At 40.0% G+C, this 18,570-nt stretch overlaps 1 protein-coding gene across 3 annotated transcripts in view; it reads left to right on the top strand.

Annotated features, from left to right (window-relative positions):
• Positions 1-18,570, top strand: part of syt1a (synaptotagmin Ia) — a 155,077-nt gene that overhangs the window by 79,185 nt on the left and 57,322 nt on the right. For 2 of the 3 annotated variants that reach the window (XM_034163879.1, XM_034163881.1), the window contains exon 2: positions 2,515-2,715. In XM_034163879.1, coding sequence (XP_034019770.1) covers positions 2,544-2,715 — 172 coding nt within the window. In that variant the 5' untranslated portion in view covers positions 2,515-2,543. Of the gene's footprint in view, positions 1-2,514; positions 2,716-18,570 lie in introns of those variants that run through there. The other variant, XM_034163880.1, reaches the window with a different exon arrangement.

Here is an 18,570-nt window from a genome sequence, read left to right as displayed (position 1 = left end):
TTTTTCCGCCACTGTCTGTGATGGAGTGACGCTCTCCGGTGGAGGAGAAGAAAGCAAGACAATGCTTTGTTGTTTTTTTTCTCTCATGTGGAAAATAGGCTACAAAGAAAATTGGCAGGTGTTGGAAAGAGTTTAAAAATCACCCCTTTGATTAGAGGAAAGAAGAGAGAAAATCAGCAAGTGTTCTTCTTTGAATCAGTGCAAGTGATCAAGTCCCATTTTTCTTCTCTGCTGCCAAAATCTCCACCTGGTTTGTTTGACCAAATATTGCGCTGCGTGACGCATAACGAATGAAGAACAACACCAAATCTAAACCAAATGACTTTCTTTGATTTGTTTTGTTTTATTTATAATCAGGAAATTTTGCATAATTTTAAATGCATTTTGACTTGAAAAAGAGATTGAAAAAGAGACACTATTCATTGTAAAGTGCAACAATAAAATCATGCTCTCAGTTTTAATGATGTGTAGCAAAAATACTACACAATTTCTAAAAGCCTGAACATCCACTGTGATAAAGTACAATATATATATCAGACAAAGAGACACAGTAAATACATGAATCCTGCTTCAGAAGACTCAGGATCCAGATGTGGATTCTGGAGAGTTTTCACATTTCAAGGGGGGGGGGGGGGGGGGTCATGTTTTATGTCATATCATATCATTTCAGGGGGTCATATCAGGATCAAAGATGAGTAATTAATGAGTTAGTATTAGAATTAGTAATGAGTATTACAGTCTATGTTCAGCAAACAGGATTGAACCTGGATCTGCTTTCATCAATTAGGACACAAGTTCAGTGATCAGGATCAAATAATAGTGATAGTGATCAATATCCAGTGATCAAGATCAAAGAGTAGTGCTAATGACAAATGCTCAGTGATCAGGATCAAAGAATAGCGATAATGATCAATGCCCAGTGATCAAGATCAAAGAGTAGTGTTAATGATAAATGCTCAGTGATCAGGATCAAAGAATAGCAATAATGATCAATGCCCAGTGATCAAGATCAAAGAGTAGTGTTAATGATAAATGCTCAGTGATCAGGATCAAAGAATAGCGATAATGATCAATGCCCAGTGATCAAGATCAAAGAGTAGTGTTAATGATAAATGCTCAGTGATCAGGATCAAACAATAGTGATAATGATCAATGCCCAGTGATCAAAATCAAAGAGTAGTGTTAATGATAAATGCTCAGTGATCAGGATCAAAGAATGGTGATAATGACCAATGTTCAGTGATTAGGACCGAAGAGTTGTGTTTAATGATAAATGCTCAGTGTTCATGATCAAAGATTGGTGATAATGATCAATATTCAGAAATCAGGATCAAAGAGTAGTGATAATGATAAATGCTTAATGATCAGCCTCAAAGAATGGTGATAATGATCAATGTTCAGTAATCAGGATCAACGATTAGTGATAATGACCAGTGGTCAGTGATCAGCCTCAAAGTAAGGAAAATGTCAATCAAGAGCATGTATACAGGGAATCAGGGGGTCATATCAGGATCAAAGATGAGTAATAAGGACAAAAGGATTAGTGATTACAGTCTATGTTCAGCAAACAGGATTGAACCTGGATCCGCTTTCATCAATTAGGACACAAGTTCAGTGATCAGAATCAAATAATAGTGATAATGATTAATGCCCAGTAGTCAAGATCAAAGAGTAGTGTTATTGATAAATGCTCAGTGACCAGGATCAAAGATTGGTGATAATGATCAATATCCAGTGATCAGGATCAAAGAGTAGTGATAATGATAAATGCTCAGTGATAAGGATCAAAGAATGGTGATAATGATCAATGTTCAGTGATCAGGATCAAAGAGTAGTGATAATGAAAAATGCTCAGTGATCAGGATCAAAGTAAGGAAAATGTCAAGAACATGTAAAGAGGGAATTGTTGGATTTTGTTATAGTGGTGTGCACTGCTCAAGAACTTTTCGAATTAGTAGGGGGTGGGGCGGGGGGGGAGGGAACTTAAACCAGTAGCATAAACAGCATAAACGTCTATGATGACATCCAAAAGAAGAAGGGTCCCAGTACGCTGCTCTGTGTTTCTGTGATATTTCATATGAAAAAATATGAATCCTCCGATGTTGTTGTTGTTCAAAGGTGACACAGTGAAAGCTTAACTCTGATTCAGCTGCACACAGTCCAGTTGCATGTGTACAGACATACAAGCATGTGCATGTGTAGTGCACACACGGCTGAACATATGCAGTAATAACTAATAATAACTAATAATTAATCACTGTGCTGTGGGTTGTTGTGTCATGTTAATGTGGAGGTGAAGCAGAGACGGATCATCTGGATGGTCCTCTGTGGTCTCCAGCTGATGTTTACTCAGACTGAGCCAGCAGCTGCTCACGCGCACCTCGTCAGCGTGTTTATCTGACATGGCGAGAGCGACGCACATCTGTCACCACGGCGGCAAAATAAATAAAAGCACAAACCTGTCCCAGTCTTTCTCCACTCACCTCTCTCACCTTTCTCTTTGTCTCCGTCCAGCATCTACCTGGCTGCCCGACATTGCCACCATGAACGAGAGTCGAAGGGAAGCGCTGGCGGCGGCGGCGCCCGTGGCCACCACCGCCTCCTCCGTGGCCGGCGCCAACACCACCAGCATGGCCGGCCCAGGCACTGGTGAGAAGGATGAAGCCTTTTCCAAACTGAAGGACAAGTTCATGAATGAGTTGAACAAAATTCCATGTAAGTGCCACGACTTTTCCCCAAACACCAACACGACGCCGCCTTAATCCAAACACGGCCACGAGTCACTTCTGTCTGTAAAAGGCTGTGTGATGCTTTTCTAGTTTAAAGAACAAAAATGGGACAAAAGAAGAACGATCCTGTTGTCCCACTCAAATTTGAGCCACGCTTCTCTGTTTTTGACAGACTTTGAAATGTGGATGACAGTCAACACCAGAATTTCCCTTAAAGGGATGGTTTTGCCAAAGGTCAAGGTCATTGGGGTCAAAGGTCAAAATTTTGACTTTTTACTCTGATGTCCACCAGACTTGGCAGACATATGGAGGTGGGTTCAAGTATGGCCCAGGTAAGATCAAATTTATCAATGGTCGATCATTGGGGTCAACGTCATTGGGTCAGAGGTCAAAATTTTGACTTTTTACTCTGATGTCCACCAGACTTGGCACACATATGGAGCTGGGTTCATGTATTGGCCAGGCAAGATCAGGTTTAATAAAGGTCAATCATGAGGGTCAAGGTCATTGAGGTCAAAGGTCAAATTTTTGTTTGTTCTTCTTTTTTTCCCACTTCAATTTGCACTAAATTTGGCACACTTGTGCAGGTGGGTTCTGGAATTGTTCAGGCATTACTGAGGTTGAGGTCATTGGGCTCAAAAGACAGAATTTAAGTGTTTTTTTCACTCCAATTTGCACCAAAATTGGCAGCCACAGAAGGTGGGCTGTGGAATTGCCCAGGTGAGGTCAAATTTGAGAAATGTCAATCACTGAGGTCAAAGGTCAGTTTAAGATTTTCACTTTGATTTGCATCATATGTGGCACATGTATGGAGGCGGCTTATGGAACTGCCCAGATCGGTCAAATTTGCCAAAAGTTAATAATTGGTGAGCGTTGACCCTGACGTTGTTCGCGGGGATGACTCATTCATTCACCCATTTAATTTTACTGGGTGCACGTCTAGGCCTTTGCTAAATTCTAGGAATATCTATTGATTTCTTATCAAAGAACTACTAGAATAGCGCTGCCTAAGATGAGAAACAAAAATGATAATTCTGTCTTTTCTTGCTGAATAAACAAATGTTGTGAACTTTAGAATAATTGAAATCCCTGTTAGAAAGTCACTTTCCTCAGAGCATAGTGTGTTGTCACTCAGCTGAAAAGCTTTGTAGTTTGAGCCTGGTATTTTCATATATTGAACGTACAATGCATCCGGAAAGTATTCACAGCACTTCATTTTATCCACATTTTGTTATGTTACATGTCACATAATGTGACATGTGACAAAAATGTCAGAAAAAAAACAGTTTTTATGTTATTATGGGGTTCTGTGAGTGGAATTTTGATGGAATTTATGAAAAATGAATTTATTCCATTTTGGAATAAGACTGTAACATTAAAAAAATGTGGAAATGTGAAGCACTGGGAATACTTTCTGGATGCAATGTAAATGGGTCCAATCAGGACAGATTAATTTCAGGATAGACATTCAGGTGCAAAAAGCATCAACACCACAGAAAATGAATCCTCCTGTTCCTGAGAATAATTTTTTTTTTTTCAGGGTTAGAACAAAAGAGGGATTTAGAAATACTGCCATGTAAATATTGTATTTTGCATGTACAGAGCTGATTGTTTTCATTATGACTTTCACACTGGACACATGCATGCTTGTGAGTTCCCTTCTGCTTTGAAAAGTGCACACAATGATTAGTGAAGAAGTCTAATTCGAAATGAATCCACTGAGGACAGAAGCCTGCAGCTCCTGCAGTGACCCGACAGAAGATCTGACTCAGTGACTCAACATCGGTTTTGAGTTGAACGTTTGCTTATAAAATGTCACAGACCTTCTGTTAGCTTGGACAAAGATTGCAAAACAATCAAGAAGACGATTTTCCAAATCGAAGCCCTTTACAGTTTAATTAATTGGCTATTGGCAAACCAGTTAGATGCACATTTGTGTTTGTGCCTGCAACATTTTACGTTTTTAAATATGACGTTATTTCTGCATCGTGCAGGATAAAGCGTCGCCTGCAGATGTAAATGTTCTGCGTTTTGGCAGAAATCTAAATATAGATCCTTCCACAGGCTCATGTTTAAGTAATTCTACCTCTTGCGGAAGAGAAACGCGTCTCTTCAGCCGGGATGCAAATGACACACGAGCCGTTTTCCCTTCCAGAGATTTAACAGTTGCTGACAGTCTGACGAGAACTCGGTCTTTTCTGTGCAGGAAGGTTTATTTGTGTCGCCGGGTATGTTTGCAAAAAACAAAGCGATCAGTTCAATTCTGGCAAATCGCAACCGCACCTAGTGAGATGGATTTATGGACCCATGCTGACTGGAACAAATGCTGTCATCATCATTATCATCATTTGGAAAATGTTTGTTTGCTTGTTTGTTCTTCTACTCTGCCAAAGTGCACGAGCCCCATTCCACCCAAACGTGTTGGGTGCGTGTGACTTGACCCCAAAATAGGGACTTCTTTTGGCAAAGGTCATTGGGGTAAATGGTCAAAATTATAAATTCCCCCCACCCCAACTCCAATGTCCACCAAATTTTGTATGCATGTAGGGGTTGGTTTCAGAATTGCCCAGCAAGGTCAAATTTGTCAAAGGTCAAGGACATTAAGGTCAAAGGTCAAAATTATCATTATTATTATTTTCCTTCTTCTTCACTCCAGTGTCCACCAAACGCAACATCCATGTAGGGGTGGGTTTCAGAATTACCTATCAAAGTCAAATTTCTCAAACTTGTATCATTTCCTTCAATGACATTGGGGTCATTTTCCTTCCAGTTTGGACCACAATTGGCACACACATGGAGGTGGGTTATAGAATTGCCCAGCAAGGTTAAATTTGTCAAAGGTCAAGGACATTAAGCTCAAAGGTCAAATTATTATTATTATAACTATTTTCCTTCTTCTTCTTCACTCCAGTGTCCACCAAACTTGGCATCTGGGTAAAAGTGGGTTTCGGAATTTCCCATCAAAGTCGAATTTATCAAGTTCAATCATTGTGGTCAAGGACATTAAGGTCAAAGGTCAAAATGATGATTTCCCCCCCAACTCTAGTGTCCACCAAACAACTTTGTGGTCAGTGGCCAAAATGTTCCTTCCAATTTGCACCAAAGTTGGCACACACATGGAGGTGGGTTATAGATTAGCCCAAGCAAGGTTAAATTTACCAAAGGTCAATCACTGGGGTCAAGCTCATGTCTTATATTTCTGTCGGTTGGTGGATCTGATTTCTACCAAACTTGAGGGTTGACCCTAAAATTGAGACTAAAAAAAAAAATCAGTTTGGTGAAAGTCAAGGAATTTGATTTTCAAACCAGTTTGTGCCAAATGTGGTGCACGTTTAGGTGGATTCCAGAACTGCCCTGACAAGGTCACTTTGGGGAAGGTCACAGTCGTTGGGGTTAAATGTCAGATTGTCGTTTTCATATCCAGCTTGGTGGAACATTTCTGAGCACATTTTGATTGTGAACGCTTCCTTTGGTTGCGTGAGTGAGGGTGCAGCATGCAGAAAAGCGTAACGATCCCAGCAAGGAGATGAGTTTGATGCCCCATTTGGCTCCAACACTGACTTCATCTCACGCCATCTCTGTTCAAGTTCTCACATCACTCTGTATCCTGCACACAAACGAGCTGCTGAATTATGGCTTCTTTTGTGTATCACAGAACAGTTGTTAGAAAGCACCAGAGGAAGTTGTTCCACGATCCAGAGTCTCTGATTGCTGTTTTCTCACCTCAACCCCTCAATCACGAGAAGCGACTCTGCTCCACGGAGCCGCCGATGATGATTGTCCCGAGACGTGTTTACTCTGCAGAATATCGATACTGTCTGGAGAAAGTCGGCCGGTGGATTAGGAATGAATGTGTGACAGAGACGCGGTGCACTCAGCACTGCCTTGCTTCTGTGGCGGTTTTGGGTTTAGGAGCTGGTTTCGTGTGAGCCGGTGCATTTACTCGTTTAATTTATTCTGCTCTGACTGTTCCCTTGAATTCGGTGAAACGGCGATACGGCCTCAGTCGTTGGTGGTTTTTGGCAGTCGGCTCTGTAGTGTTTTCAGATGTAACGTGCTGCTTCCTTGTAGGCACTGACCGACAATCTCAGGCAAAACGCACCTCCATACACGCATTATTTCAGTGTTGTGCACGTTCTCTCTTTCTTCCTCTGTGTATGCACAGTTTGCATCCTTTTTTTTTTGCATTGGTGATTACATGGATTCAAGCAGAAAACAACTCGTTTGTAGGAATTCTTTCAAAAGCAAAGCGTCACAGTCACGTTTCACTTTTTGTTGCACTTTTGAGTTTTGCTGCACATCACACAGAAATGGTTTTCTGTTGCTCTGTGTTTTGCTAAAGGGCCGTCTGACTGTGCAGCATTCTGATTGGAATTAAGAGCAAACTGAGTTGTGGAATGAAAGAAAAACTAATATTACTCAGCCAGGCTTAAGAGTGAAGTGAATTTCACAATAAGATTCCTGATTGTGCTCCAGACCGAGTTTCTGCAGGTGCAATGTACTGCCTCTACTTTTCGCCACTCTTTAAAAATACATTTTGTATATTAGGTGGCTTTCCTCATCTACACTGCAGTAGTCTCTGTGTTATACAATGTTACTATAATGATCGTAGTTGTGTTTGTATGTATGGAGTAACTGCTGATAAAAACCTAAGTGCACATAGTCTCCTGGTCAATCCGTCAAGCTCCGCCCACCTTCACTATGACTGGCGCATCCCAATGTCTGATGCAGTAAATTAAGCTCACCCATGTTAGTCAGACATTCAGATTGATGACGTGCGCGCCTGCTGCACCTGCAACAGATGTTTATTGAAGTAAGTTGCCATGATGGCGTTGACAGACATGCGCTGAGGTTTGACTCTGTAAACGCGCTGAACCACATTTCGACTTCCGACTGAACCGAGAGGTTCCCTCTGAGGAAACCAGGGTGTTGAATTTATCTCGAAACACCCGAGGATTCACTTCACAATAACAATTAACCTCTGAACACAGAAGCTGTTTGATCTGTGACTGCTGACTCCACCAGCCATTACTCCAAATAACAGACACACAACTGACAATCACAAAACAATCACATCACACGTCTTTCAACAAAGGATCAAAGCAATCACATAACATCTTTAAACGAACAATCAAAACAGGCACATCACATATCATTAATCAAAGGATCAAAGCAATCATATAATTAAACAAAAGATCAAAACAATCACACCACGTATGTTTACTCAGTGTCAAAGAAATCACATTGCATATCATTAATCAAATGATCAAAGCAATTGCATCACACATAAGGATAAAATCAATCAAAGGATCAAAGCAATCACATATCTTTAATCAAAGGATCAAAATAACCATGTAACACTTTTAAACAAAAGATCAAAGTAATTATATAGATTATCATCAATCAAAGGATCAAAGCAACTGCATCACATATAAGGATGAAATCAATCAAAGGATCAAAGCAATCACATATCTTTAATCAAAGGATCAAAGCAACCATACAACACTTTTAATCAAAGGTTCAAAATAATCATATAACACTTTTAAACAAAGGATCAAAGCAATTGCATCACACATAAGGATAAAATCAATCAAAGGATCAAAGCAATCACATATCTTTAATCAAAGGATCAAAGCAACCATATAACACTTTTAAACAAAAGATCAAAGCAATCATATAGGTTATCATCAATCAAAGGATCAAAGCAACAGCATCACATATAAGGATGAAATCAATCAAAGGATGAAAGCAATCACATATCTTTAATCAAAGGATGAAAGCAACCATATACCATTTTTAAACAAAGGATGAAAGCAATCACATCGCATATCATTAATCAAAGGATCAAAGCAATTGTATCGCATACCATTAATCTAAGGATCAAAGCAATCACATCGCATATGTTTACTCAGAGTGTCAAAGAAGTCCCATCACATATCTTTAATCAAAGGATCAACGCAATCACGTGACTTTTGATCCATATTCGGACAGGTTTAGTCCTCATTACTGCGATACTCCTGTTTGGATCAAAAGTCAACTGATTGCTTTGATCTTGTAATAAGGATTAAAGATCATAATTCACCCATGATCCAGATCTGTGAGACGATTTAAAGAACACGTCACAGCTCAGTTGCAGCTGAAACAGGAAACAAAGGCAAAGTACAAAGACTAAAAGACTTTGTCGTACTACTTTGATAAAAATGTCAAAAAAAAAAAAGACAAAGAAAGTTCAGCACATGAACTGATGTCAGCTCATTTGACTTTGTGGCTCATCGTAGTCAACAGACGGCAGAACTTATGAGAGGGGATTTTAGTGTTGGATCATCAGAGTTTTTCTCTGGTGATGAGCCCGAGTCTTTACTCGCTCTTTTCATTTTATGAAACTTTTGACGCCATCAGGAGCCTGTCACATCAAAGCCAGATCAAATCTCAACCCGCCATAACTTACCTCAGAGTCAGCAGATGTGAAACTGAGAAACGACAGCTTCTGCAGATCTCCTTGTCACATCCGGAGACGTTTGAAGGTGTTTTTGTGTGCTGGGTGATTTCTGGGGTCAGCTGCAGGACCTTCTGTTAATCTCTGTGCTGGAAGGTCCAGGGCATTATTTCTTAATGACGCCTTTTCCTTTAATTGCCATCTGTGAGCGCGGTTGCAGGAAGCAGTTTATTGTGTGTGTGTTATGTAATGTTTATCCTAAGCTTGCACAATGACTGGTTTTTAGATATCAACCTCATCGCCCTCAAGACCTCAACTCCCAAAGGGACTGTTTATTTAGAAAGTTTTTTGAAGAACTGACACATATCGTAAGTTTTCTGTACATGCTGGTACCTTCAAAATAAAAACTACAACACGATCGCACAGCTGGTTTAGCTGGCAAACCAACCACCAGCTCAGTTCCAAACAACGATTTATCCTCATCGGTGTTGTTATAGAGTTGAAGTTTTTTTTTTTTTTTAATTATAAGTTGCATCTGTCAAAAAATACATTGTAAAGAGAGGAAACAATGTACATAAGTCATACCTCAGTACACTGTAAAAAAGAATCCATTATTTTTATGGAAAACGTGTGGCAGCCGTGGTTACCAGGGGAATTCTGGAAAAATTGCAGTGAATATGTAAATGGGTTTACTTAAAATATGTAAATTTTACAGTGTAAACCTGTTGTAATTTTGTCTATTTAGAAAATAAAATCTCTGCAAAATGGTCGCTTTATGTTTAAATATCCTCAGAATGTAGTTTAAACAAACACTGCCTTTTTTTCCAAACACTTAATTATCAGTATTTTACCATATTTGTGAAAATTCTCATCTGTAAATTCCAACTGTATTGTACAGTTTTTGGTATTACAGTTTTGGCAAAGGCTAGTCACCCAACCGTTGGGCAGATAAATATAATGTCGTGTAGCCACTCCGTACAGTTTTTCTTTGTTTAAACTACAGTCATTTGTAAATTACCCAATGGTATATGATTATTTTTTAAGATATATGCTGTTTTAAAATTTTATTCTATATGTGTTTTATTTTTGTGAATGTGTTTTTAATGTTAAGCACTTTGGACACCAGTCAGTGCTGTAAAGCGCTTTATAAATAAATGTTGATTGATTGATTGATTGATTGATTGATTGATATTTGTACTGTTAAAGTCACAGTTCAGTTTTGTTCCTCATTTTAAACACTGTTGTAAATTAAACACTACTCCATTCTTTTACAAGGTTTTTATGCCATAATTTCACAGGATTTCTCCATTAATTTCACAGACTTTTTTACAGTGTATAAGTCACCTATTTCTGTATAATATGTAAAACTCACTTTGAACCATAGCATTTTTCATGTGGAAAAACTGGTGTAGTACATGTGCACACCACAGCCTGCACTGTTATTTGACATAAGGACTTTTATACCCCCCCCCCCCCCCCAAAAAAAAAAAAAAAAATAATAATAATAAGCAAGTTGGAAAAAATTAACATGCATTGGGCAACAAATTAGATGGCATTTGACGCAGTTTGGACAAAAAGAAACATTCATTAGATGGACACAGATTTCTGGCCTACAGCAACATGAGAACTAAACAGTAGATTTATGCAAAAAGCTATGAGCTTGTGGTGTGTAACATAAGGATGATTAAATTTTTAAAAAATGAGCAAGATGGACAATTTATTGTGAGATGGACAACATATTGAATGTTATTTGATGTGGTTTGGACAAAACAAATCCTCAGATGGACACTGATTACTGGCCCGCATGTAGCAACAAAGTCTGTTTTTTCACACACAAAATAAGGGAATAAAAAAAATGTAGCAAAATTGATATTGGCATCAAAATTGATGAAATCCAGATCCAGCTGTTGCATTGCAAAGTAAAAATGTAAAAATAAGAGAAGCCAAAAGAGACCAATTCTATTTTATTTTTAATTTGAATATGACCCAGCTATCTTAGCTAATTATAGGCCAATCTCCAACCTTCCTTTTCTCTCAAAAATTCTTGAAAGGGTAGTTGTAAAACAGCTAACTGATCATCTGCAGAGGAATGGTCTATTTGAAGAGTTTCAGTCAGGTTTCAGAATTCATCATAGTACAGAAACAGCATTAGTGAAGGTTACAAATGATCTTCTTATGGCCTCAGACATTGGACTCATCTCTGTGCTTGTTCTGTTAGACCTCAGTGCTGCTTTTGATACTGTTGACCATAAAATTTTATTACAGAGATTAGAGCATGCCATAGGTATTAAAGGCACTGCACTGCGGTGGTTTGAATCATATTTGTCTAATAGATTACAATTTGTTCATGTAAATGGGGAATCTTCTTCACAGACTAAAGTTAATTATGGAGTTCCTCAAGGTTCTGTGCTAGGACCAATTTTATTCACTTTATACATGCTTCCCTTAGGCAGTATTATTAGACGGTATTGCTTAAATTTTCATTGTTACGCAGATGATACCCAGCTTTATCTATCCATGAAGCCAGAGGACACACACCAATTAGCTAAACTGCAGGATTGTCTTACAGACATAAAGACATGGATGACCTCTAATTTCCTGCTTTTAAACTCAGATAAAACTGAAGTTATTGTACTTGGCCCCACAAATCTTAGAAACATGGTGTCTAACCAGATCCTTACTCTGGATGGCATTACCCTGACCTCTAGTAATACTGTGAGAAATCTTGGAGTCATTTTTGATCAGGATATGTCATTCAAAGCGCATATTAAACAAATATGTAGGACTGCTTTTTTGCATTTACGCAATATCTCTAAAATCAGAAAGGTCTTGTCTCAGAGTGATGCTGAAAAACTAATTCATGCATTTATTTCCTCTAGGCTGGACTATTGTAATTCATTATTATCAGGTTGTCCTAAAAGTTCCCTAAAAAGCCTTCAGTTAATTCAAAATGCTGCAGCTAGAGTACTGACGGGGACTAGAAGGAGAGAACATATCTCACCCATATTGGCCTCTCTTCATTGGCTTCCTGTTAATTCTAGAATAGAATTTAAAATTCTTCTTCTTACTTATAAGGTTTTGAATAATCAGGTCCCATCTTATCTTAGGGACCTCGTAGTACCATATCACCCCAATAGAGCGCTTCGCTCTCAGACTGCAGGCTTACTTGTAGTTCCTAGGGTTTGTAAGAGTAGAATGGGAGGCAGAGCCTTCAGCTTTCAGGCTCCTCTCCTGTGGAACCAGCTCCCAATTCAGATCAAGGAGACAGACACCCTCTCTACTTTTAAGATTAGGCTTAAAACTTTCCTTTTTGCTAAAGCTTATAGTTAGGGCTGGATCAGGTGACCCTGAACCATCCCTTAGTTATGCTGCTATAGACTTAGACTGCTGGGGGGTTCCCATGATGCACTGAGTGTTTCTTTCTCTTTTTGCTCTGTATGCACCACTCTGCATTTAATCATTAGTGATTGATCTCTGCTCCCCTCCACAGCATGTCTTTTTCCTGGTTCTCTCCCTCAGCCCCAACCAGTCCCAGCAGAAGACTGCCCCTCCCTGAGCCTGGTTCTGCTGGAGGTTTCTTCCTGTTAAAAGGGAGTTTTTCCTTCCCACTGTAGCCAAGTGCTTGCTCACAGGGGGTCGTTTTGACCGTTGGGGTTTTACATAATTATTGTATGGCCTTGCCTTACAATATAAAGCGCCTTGGGGCAACTGTTTGTTGTGATTTGGCGCTATATAAAAAAATTGATTGATTGATGTGCTTTGTAATTAGATAAGATCTTTGGACTAATGGTGTAACACCACGTTCCTGTCCCCCAAATTCAGATAAACGCTGAAAAACATCACACACAAGCGCCTAAACGTCTTCCCCATTTAATCTTCCTTCATTATCCTGCACCTCCACCATCTTTGGAGAAGCCTCTGTTTACTGCTACCCTCGATGTACCTTGATTTCATGATTGTTGTCTTTTGTGCATCTGTCCAATCAAGCCATGAGACTCAGAAAGCAGCACTTTTCTTCATCCTTGTGATCTACTTTTCATTGTTATTGTTGCCTAACGTCCATCTGGCCAATCAATAAATGGACACCCCTGTAATTTTGGTAAAAATTGCAGGATTTGTCCCGCTCTCCTCGTCCCTCTTCGTGGACATTCTTTAAACAAAGTAAACAGGCTGTTGGAACAAGTTTGCTGCTTTCATACTTCAGGTTTCAGCGCTCTGCTTCTCCTCGGCGTAATTACTGTTATTTTACCTCGTGTTATTATCACGTCTGTTGTTGCAAATCCATCTCATGTACTGCCGATGGAGTCACTTCAGATCGAAGTTATTTTAAAATGTATTGAACCAGAGCACTGCATAAGAAAGGAAAATGTGTGTGAAATAAACCAAAGCCAAGCGGCGGTCTGTTGTGAGTGAAAGCGTTTGTGCCATTACCAGCTCTGTGTGTGGTTACATGAAGACTCTTTGTGCTCCTTGCTGCACTCGTATTGTTTGCCGAAACAAGCCTCAGCGGAGAAAGGGCAGCAAAAGAGCGCTGCTCTTGTAAGCATAACGAGATAAAATGTCAAGGTTAATTGACCAACATGGTCCTGTCACATTGGTTTAGTGTGGCCAGCTAGAGATATTACCCAGATACAGTATGGGTAATATCCACACACACACACACACACACACACACACACACACACACACACACACACCAGTAAAAATCTCTTTCCAGTCCATAAAACCATCCTGTCAGATGATTACCAGTGATAGAGAGAAGAATAAAGCCATCAGACACATTTACTGTAAATTCTGAATTCAGTCTCACGGGACTCTTGCACATCTTTTGACCGTAAATCTCTGCTATACATCCATTCAAATGTCCTAACCTAAAGTATAATAAAGACAGAGATGGGAGGTTAACAAATAAATTCTTCTTTGGCTGTTCAAGTTTTTGTATGTGTAATACAGTTGATCAATCGACGTCAACATGAGCAATTTATTTAGTTTATATAGCACCAAATCACAACAAAGCTGCTTCACACAAGTAAGGTCTAACCTTACCAACGCCTAGAACAAGCACACAGGCGATGGTGGTAAGGAAAAACTCCCTCTGAGGAAGAAACCTCAAGCAGACCAGACTCAAAGGGGCGACCCACTACTTAAAAGAAGTTTACAATACAGAACACAACACAACAACAATTGACAAGAGTCAATTCCGGGCATCCAGTCCACCGTCAGGAGGGGAAGAAGGTTGCAGGGGGTGCATCAATCCACTCTTTGGATCTATTCCTACAGCGGAGTCCGTCCTGCATCTGCCACAGAAATTATCCATTCCAGCACGCAGCTCCAGTTGCTTCTTGAACAGAGAGAAAAAGAAAACAGGATTAGTCGGCCAGAAAAACTACACTTGATGTATAATTTGTCAGCATTAAGCAACAGAAAAGCAGAAGAAATACTAAGGTGATCACCGGCCGCTAGCCCTAAGCTTCACTAAAAGACCCAGACTTTAGATAAAGTTGAGGCCGAGACTGGCTCTGTTTCCTAGTAAAATGAATTTAAAAGGGTAGGAAGCGTAGTACCAGACTATGCCAGTATGGTAGCCATACGAAAGAGAGGATAAATGCATCTTAAGTCTGGACTTGAGTCTCTACAAAATCTGACTGTTTTATTGACGCAGGGAGATCATTCTACAACAACATGCATAACCTGAAGTTAGTCAACATCAAGTTCATATCCTGGATGAAAGTAAGCCTAGTATCACCGCTATAACTATATACTCCAGTTTCCTTCTTGGGGCACCACATAGACCTCCTTATCATATAGTCCATATGCATATTTTTTAGCTCCCATATTAGATGATATTATCATTTACGGGCTTAAACGGGGAATTTACACTGTTTGTTTTGGACTTTTCAGGTTTGGTGTGAAAAGTGCCATGGACCATGGTCAGTCTTTGGTCCAACCAAAACAGGTGGTCTTGGTCCAGTTCAGAATGAACTTTAGTTCATTTAATTTAACTTGAAATCATTTTAAACCAATACAATAAATTCCAGCAATAGTCACCCCTCCCAAAACAGAATCGCCAGGGCTCATGGGGTTATTTGTACCCTTCAACTCCGTACTTGTTGACAACGACACAATTTTTGTCAAATAAAGTTGTTCATTTGCTGAATTGGAACTCGTCTTGTGCATCACACACCAAGTCTTTGCTGGTGGAAGTGATATTACCATAACAGGTAGCCCCATGTGGTAGGAGTTGGGGTACCAATGTGTAGACGTGGGTTTAGTTCCCAGTCATGCTACCTTTGTGTGTTCTTGGACAAGACATTTCATCTGCATTATCCCAGTCAACCCAAGTGAGACTTTCTACCAGCCTGGTGAACAGTTTACACACACACACAAAAACAAAACAAGTAGTTTTTAGCCCTTTTAGACACTGAAAACCCATGAAATATTTTAAAGGCACCTGTTTTAAATGCAAATTATTTATGCATTTTAACCTCCTGTTTTCATTCAAAATTATCTCCATGAAATAAATATAAACAGAACCACAACAGCTGAATATCATTAACCAATAATTACCAATAAACAACCTTTTAAATAAACAAGGCTGACATTTATCAGATTAAGTAACACTGAAGCCATATGTTGAAGTCATATGTAGTCAAAAACACTTACTGACAATTAATGTATATTTACTTGTACTTTTATATGGTGCCTTTCATTTATGGGTCTGTGTAAAAAGTTATTCTTCTGCAGAAATATTACCTTGAGGGCTTTTGTTACTCAGACTGTCCATGCAACCATTTTTCAGTCTTACTGAGATTTTGACTTATAATCAGCGAAAGACTTTCAATCACCAGAAAGTCCAGCAACTCAAAGACCATACGGTTGCGGCAGCGGCGTTCTCTTGCAGTGATTTGAGCCTTCACCTAACATGGGTTTGAAAAGGCACAACCCATCCGTTAGAGGAGCTTCATCTTGGATGCACGGCGACACGGCGGAACAGGAGATAAGTGGTTGGAGTTGAAGTGTAGCATGCACGCTGGCAGTGGTCCCTCTCACTTTCTTGCTCTGTTTCTCTCTGGAGAAAAGACACTCGCACAATGCAGTTAATTACGGGATGCTTTTTACTGCTTTCTGGGACTCAGGTTCCTTTAATTAAAAAACAAAGAAAAGCTTTTCACTTGATGAATACGATAAAGCCGACGCTGATTTGCACTTTAACGGCCATTTCTTCACACATTCTGAGGTTTGGTGAAATACGAGGTCTATTAGAAAAGTATCCGACCTTATTATTTTTTTCAAAAACCATATGGATTTGAATCACGTGTGATTACATCAGACATGCTTGAACCCTTGTGGGCATGCGAGAGTTTTTTCACGCCTGTCGGTTATGTCATTCGCCTGTGGGCAGTCTTTGAGTGAGGAGTCGCCCACCCTCTCGTCGATTTTTTCATTGTTTAGGAATGGCTCAGAGACTGCTGCTTTGTTTGATCAAAATTTTTTCAAAACTAAGGCACAACTGAGTGGACACCATTCGATAAATTCAGCTGGTTTTCAGTAAAAATTTTAACGGCTGATGAGAGATTTTGGTCTGGTAGTGTCGCCGTAAGGACGGCCCATGGTGCTTGATGGCGATCTGCGCTTCGAGGCGGCAGCGTCTCGCCGTTTCAAGTTGAAAACTTTCACATTTCAGGCTCCGTTGACCCAGTAAGTCGTCAGAGAACAGAGAACTTTCAGAAGAAGTCGGCATGAGGAGTTTATTCGGACATTCCATTGTTAACGGACATTTTGTAATGAAAGAACGTGCGGGCAGAGTCGCATGTAGGGCCGGAACCGACCGCGGGGGTCGCGAAACTTTAACGGGCAAGTTGGAACATGCCCAAACTGTTAAACAATTTCTCAGTTACTCACTTGTTGAAAGCCATCAAAAGCTGCCTGAATTTTACAAATGGTTTTCAACACGGAGGTGTTTTTCCTGTTGCGGCGCACACAGATTTGCCGAGTCGTCACGGAAACAACTCGGCGAAATTGCGCGCACGTCTTTCATTAAAAAATGTCCTTAAACAGTGGAATGTCCGCATAAAGTCCTCATGCCGGCCTCTTCTGAATCTTCTCTGTTCTCTCACGACGTCCTGGGTGAATTAAGCCTTAAATTAGGATGTTTTCAGGTCGACGACGGCGCCTGGAAGCGCTGCAGGACGTCCCGCTCCGTGGGAAGTCCTTACACCGACAGAAACACCCCATAATCTCTCATCAGCCGTTAAACTTTTCACCGAAAACCAGCTTAATTTCTCGAATAGTGTCCACTTGGATATTCCTCACAGGTGCAGAAAAAATGTTGATAAAGCAACGCGCGCCGCCTCGAGCAGCGTGTGAAACAAAGGAATTCAGCCGAGAGGGCTGGACCACATCTCACTCAAGGCCTGCCCACAGGGAAATGTCGTCACCAACACGCGTGAAAAAACTCACGCATGCGCACGAGGGTTGAAGCATGATTGGTGTAATCGCACATCATTCAAATCCATATAGTTAAAAAAAAAATAAAAAGGTCGGTTTATTATCTAATAGACCACGTACTGAAAGACAGTAGAGTGACAGCGGAGATAGAAAAGAGATTTAGCAGTGGATGCTTTGACTTGTGTCAACTGCTGCTTCCATTTTGGGAGGCACATACAGAGGAAGTTCACTGCCAGATTAAAATGTGAACATTTGTCACTCCTATTTAAAGACAAGAGGGAAGGGATGTGTGGGCCAACGTATAACCCGAGGGTTGGGGAAGTGTGACTCACCCGCCTCAGGACAAAAATGCCACAGCCAGCGCCTTTTTGCAAAGCAATCCACTTTTTGGGGGGGTACCCTTAGAATTTTAAGTTGGAAATTTCTGAATTTGTCAGAAAAGCAGTGTGACATCACTGCAGCACCTTTCAGGCAACTGAGTGAAGCCTTTCACCCTCACAGGTGTGGATTTTGTTTTATTGCCATTTCTGTCTACAATCTGTTGATTTGTTACACAAAAGCTGTCACATTAGAGATAAAAAAAAAATTGCAATAGTAGATTGGACAGAGGCTATGTTTGTGCTGAGGGTGAGTGCTTTTTATCGCTGCACATTATAAGCATTGAAATCAATGTTTGTTATTTAAACAAATCCCACATGTACATTTTTTTTACCAGTGAAAAAAAGCATTTCTGTGCACTCCATCAGCACTTTTCCATCAGAAAAAAAAATGCTATATGGACACAACAAAGATCCACAGTTGGTTTAGCAAAATGAGAAGTGCATGAAACAACATTCCCTTCAAACTTAGTGGGGATATTACTTGCATAGCTATCTATAGGCAGTTACATTTTGGAGTAGTTTGGTCAAAGGTCAAGGAACACATGGTCTAAAACAACTTTTTTAAAATATCTCAACT

This window comes from Thalassophryne amazonica, chromosome 22 (assembly GCF_902500255.1).
Source record: "Thalassophryne amazonica chromosome 22, fThaAma1.1, whole genome shotgun sequence".
NCBI classification, from domain to species: domain Eukaryota; kingdom Metazoa; phylum Chordata; class Actinopteri; order Batrachoidiformes; family Batrachoididae; genus Thalassophryne; species Thalassophryne amazonica.
Note: the sequence above shows the minus strand (reverse complement) of the source record. Positions and strands in the feature narration are given on the sequence as shown.